The following is a 2,404-nucleotide window of genomic DNA, read 5'->3' as shown; positions in this document are numbered from 1 at the left end:
TTAGGCAGCAGCCTTGGGACATATCTCCTACACTTGGGATACACATCACGGAAACATGCACAAAAAAGAGGAAATGTTACCTTTACACCATGTTTTGTGTCCCAAGACAAACCCAACTTGTTTGCAAGCACAGCAGCAGTTATGGTGCACCCATTGTTACCTCCCCATCCTACCAGCATGCATCCGACTTTGGGAACTCGTCTTTCAGTTCTGAAGGTATACTGCTTCTCAACAGGATGTACAATATATCCACCTTTGGAGTTACAGGCCACCTTTGTTGTTTCATAGATGTACCTGCTCTCAATGAAGTCACTTGTGTACTGGACATTTGGACTATGAACTTTGAATGTTGCCATTTTCCTAATATATATATACAATAATAATGATAATTATTATTTTTCACCATAATTGCTTCAAAAATGAACTTAGAAAAAAAACAATTGCAGAATGCACTCATCACATGGTTCTCACGCTTTTCAAAGAGTAGGAAAAATTAAAGTCCTGTAAAAGAATATCTTGGGGAAGAGTGGATGAATCAAAAAACTTGATGATGTTGTTTTGAGACGAGGAAATGATCCTGGGTCACAATGGAAGGCCAGTGTTCTCAGCAATGCCACAACCCTGCTTCCCTACATCCCTGAGAGTGAGGCTCTAAGATCTTCCTCTGTCAATGCCAGACAAAAATACTCTACTCCTCAATGGGGATGCTTCTGGGATGAATAGGTCAAGTGATTGTCCCAGCTCGTGGGCTAAGCAGCTAATTAATGGAAGAATTCCTAGAAAACATACATTCCATGCTTGTACCAGATTCAAGCAAGCCTGAGATCTTTACAATGTTGGTGCAGTGTTTAACTTACAAAACCAAAGTTTAAAAAAGGCTTGCAAGGCATTACATAATCAACTTGATTGTTCAATTGCTAATAACATTCCTGTAATATTTGAGCAAGGAAAGCAGTATTGAAATACAATGTTATAAAATTTAATCAGAAACTGCTAACAACAGATATCGAGTCTACTAGGATGTCAATAACAATGGTCAGGAAATAGGTTGCCGGTACATGCATTTGTACAAGTACAGAACATCAATAAGTGGAAAGGAATCCACGTAATTCATAAAAGAAAACTGTGAATTCATGCGATATTGTTCAAGACGACCATAACAATATGTGTAGACTTACATATTGCTTCACAAAGGAAGGCAGCGCCCTTGCAAATGGCGTGAATCAGATAAGGACTTTCAAAAAGAAAACACTACCTCTTCCTTTTCAATAACAAATCGTGTAATCGTGTAATTCGGTACTGGACCAGATCAGAAGAAAGCGGGTGAAAGAGCTCAATTATACCGGTAAAATCATCAGAGCTATTAACACCGACCGCAAAGCAGCGTCCACACATTTGGGTCATGTAAGCTTACCTGTGGCGTCGTTTACTAATGCAAAGTGCTCTGAACTTTCCACAAGAAAGCACATCTGATACATAAACTACATATATAAATGGTACCTTATGGAGGTCATTTCCCAGCATTCAGTAATTTCACTATGGAAGCACATCACGCATTTTTCACGTTGTATTTATCACGAGAGCAATCATCAAACATTGTGTCCTTGCCAAGGAAATTAAAACTATCCTTATTTAAGAATTTGACATTAGCCATAGTTTACATCCAACCTATTTTACGGAACTGCCTCGCTAAAATTAGTCACTCTTGATTGGGCTTAAATACTTTTAACCTTATGGACCACTACGATAGTTTGTGCAGTTTACACGTGTCACACAGAACAACACGTCGAAATTTATCCGTAGCCGATTTAATTCTTGGGTCGAGCAAAGGTCGTTCCACCTCAGAGGTGTAAAAAATTCAAACCAAGAAAAGCAATTTCTTGAAACTTGGCTCCAATATTCATTCACCATAATCGCCATGTGGCTGTCTACTTGTGTTAACGTGGAAAGCTCTCTGTGACCAATCTGTTTAACAGGTTTCGCTGACAAGATGCCACACGCCCTCATGCAAAAATAGAAGCTAAAAAAAATGAATGATTTACAGCTAACTTACCTTGATTTCTTTACTTGGAATCGAGAACAAGATATTGACGGTTTCTTCCTTTAAATTCTCCTAAAAAGAATAGCATCCGCGATAAAAATGACATACCTGAATTCCAGTGGACATTTCGAAAAGCAAATACACTGAGTGCATATAAAGGACATGTTGTCAACCAATCAAATTAGCGCGCTCGCTGGTTTTCACAGGATTAAAAGAGCTTCGTCTGGGGTGGGGAGGGAAAATTTGGCCATATCTGTCAATAATTTCTAACCAAAAAACCATAAAATATAGCAATATGCTATTCTAAAAATGCGGTTAAGTTGGCTGTGCACGTAAGGTGAAAAAAAAGAATGAATGGGAAAC

General features: G+C 38.6%; 1 protein-coding gene across 5 annotated transcripts in view; it reads right to left on the bottom strand.

Annotated features, from left to right (window-relative positions):
- LOC137978940 (inositol-3-phosphate synthase-like) overlaps positions 1-2,190 on the bottom strand; it is a 16,922-nt gene extending 14,732 nt beyond the window's left edge. The window contains exons 1-2 of one of the 5 annotated variants that reach the window (XM_068826062.1): positions 2,054-2,190; positions 81-360 (exon numbers count right to left, since the gene is read on the bottom strand). In XM_068826062.1, the coding sequence (XP_068682163.1) occupies positions 81-356 (276 nt within the window). In that variant the 5' untranslated portion in view covers positions 357-360; positions 2,054-2,190. The other 4 variants (XM_068826061.1, XM_068826060.1, XM_068826059.1 and 1 more) reach the window with 4 other exon arrangements.
- Between the last annotated feature and the right edge of the window lie 214 nt (positions 2,191-2,404).

The sequence above is a fragment of the Montipora foliosa genome, chromosome 12 (genome assembly GCF_036669935.1).
Source record: "Montipora foliosa isolate CH-2021 chromosome 12, ASM3666993v2, whole genome shotgun sequence".
Classification (NCBI taxonomy): Eukaryota; Metazoa; Cnidaria; class Anthozoa; order Scleractinia; family Acroporidae; genus Montipora; species Montipora foliosa.
This window is presented reverse-complemented; position numbering and strand designations above follow the sequence as displayed.